Raw genomic sequence first — 2202 nt, forward strand, 5'->3', positions numbered from 1 at the left:
CCCCCTCAACCCCCAAACAAAAAACCCCTTAAAGCTCAGCCCTGTTCAAATAGTCGAAGGTTAAAAAAAAAAAAGAAAAAAAAGTCCAACTTCACTTACGAGTGGATCTCTTTCTCCTCTTGCTGAAGGAAACAGACAGGTGCATGGAGAAGATTTCTTGAGTGAGCTTTTTGACCTTTGCCTTGTCCGAGTCTTTCTCTGTGTCGCTGATCTCGCTGGACGGTCGGCTGGCGGCCTCTTTCTGGACTTTGCCCAAAGATTCCATCACTTTCTGGGTGCTGGACACGAACACTTGCTGCGAGTCCTGCACATACGAAGGAAACAAAAAGGAAGGATATTAATATTTTCATGTGTGAAACTCATATTATGTGTCATAACGTGGTGGAATAAAGCTTTCGTCAATTTTTGGGCGTGCGGAGTTATTAGTATCATCTAAAAGTCTTTTCATTTGGCTTCCTTTAGGTAAAAAAAAAAATACCCATCTATGTTGAATAAAAATCGAAATATTTGCAGTTGAAGGCCATCATGGTCGACTAGTTTCAGAGGTAAAATTAGCGAGAATATGGCCGCCAAAGTTAGGTAACATTCACAACCTGAAAGTCCTTGGAAAATAAAGTTACATTTTTTGTGCTTTGTGCTTTTAATCACTGCTTTTCGTAAAATCCGGGCACAATTTTGAATGTGTTTTTAAATGGAAATAAAAGGTATTGAGTCAAAAAAATAAAATTAAAAAAAAAGAAATTGCCCTTCGGCCAAAGGGAAAAAACTGCCGATTTTTTTCACTTCATTATTCTGACGAGCGCCTGATTTCACAACGATGCCTCACATAACACAAATCACTGTACTAAAAGAAACTTGAAAAAAAAACCCATGTGACAGAGCAATAAAGCCATGTTTTTTTGGGTTGTTTTTTTTTAAATAGTAGAGGGTTTTACGGCGCTCGCAACTGCATAAGGTCATATGAGCGCCAATCATGGTTTTTCACAGAAGTGGAAGGCGCTCTGAGATTGTGCAATAATCATAGGATCTGAACATATTTTGTTGCAGGGGAAAATGTCGAAATAAAGTTTCCTCTTTGTGATGTATTAATGGTCCGCCGTTCCTTTAGTGAAGTTTTAGTAATAGTTTTACGACACAATAAGGTCATATAACTGCCGAAGATTAAAAATGTTACAAGAGAGTAACGAACCCAACAAAGCAGAGGGAGATATCAGAACTATAGTATAATGTTTGATAGGAAAAAAGGAGATACAACACCAGAACAGTCACCAGCCTTCCGCTCTATTTCTTCTCTTTTCATATTGAATCTTTATGAGAGACTACTATACATTTTTATTTATACCTGCATATTATGTTGTTACGGTCCAGTACAGCACAGCCAAGAAAAATTTCCTCTGGGATAATAAAGTATTGTCTTATCTTATCTTATCTTATCTTATATCTTCGGGCAGGGCAACGATTTCATGCCCTTTGTTATTTATATATTTGGTGAGGTAGAACGCCTCATCTGGTCACCAGCTTCTGTATCCGCGCCACTTTTTGGGGGGTCCTATACACAGCGGAAAATGAGATTGTGAGGCAGCGTGGTGGAATCAGGCTCCCGTCAAAATAATCAAAGTGAAGAAACTTGCATTTTTCCCCAGGTTCGTGAATTTTCATCCATTTTTTTTTTACACAACACCTTTCATCCCATTAAAGAGCTCATATTTGTGTGGGTATTTCATAAAAACGTTGATTAAAGGCATAAAAAATGTAAATTTCCAGTTACCACGGACTCTAAAGCTAAGGAAATAAGTAATCTTTGGCAGCCATTTTCTCACTAATTTTACCTCTGAAAACAGGTGACCCTAACCTCCTTCATTCGCAAATATCTCGACCTGTATTCAAGATAAATGGATATTTTTTTCATCAAAAATAAAGACAACTGAACAAGCTTTAAGATGATACCAATAACTCTACTTGCCCAAAAACTGACGACAGCCTGATTCCACCACGCTGCCTCACAATTATCTATCTTGCTAGTCTTCTTGCTCTTTCTTTTTACGCCTCCATCGTCCCTGTTCAGATCTTTCAGGAGGTGGGTTTTGAACCTACCAGAAAGGGCAAGCCCACGCCTAGAGTGAGAGGGATACATCATCCCAGCAGAAAAACTGAGATACGTGTACTCGATAAAAATTCGTCCTCCCTCCCCTTCTCTCCCCC

General features: G+C 38.9%; 1 protein-coding gene across 1 annotated transcript in view; it reads right to left on the reverse strand.

Annotated features, from left to right (window-relative positions):
* The window catches only part of LOC106013175 (stereocilin), a gene marked incomplete in the record, with an annotated part of 24060 nt that overhangs the window by 17454 nt on the left and 4404 nt on the right, over nucleotides 1–2202 (reverse strand). The window contains 1 exon segment of the mRNA XM_013088200.2: nucleotides 100–304. Coding sequence (XP_012943654.1) covers nucleotides 100–304 — 205 coding nt within the window.

This window comes from Aplysia californica, unplaced genomic scaffold, assembly GCF_000002075.1.
Source record: "Aplysia californica isolate F4 #8 unplaced genomic scaffold, AplCal3.0 scaffold00702, whole genome shotgun sequence".
Classification (NCBI taxonomy): domain Eukaryota; kingdom Metazoa; phylum Mollusca; class Gastropoda; order Aplysiida; family Aplysiidae; genus Aplysia; species Aplysia californica.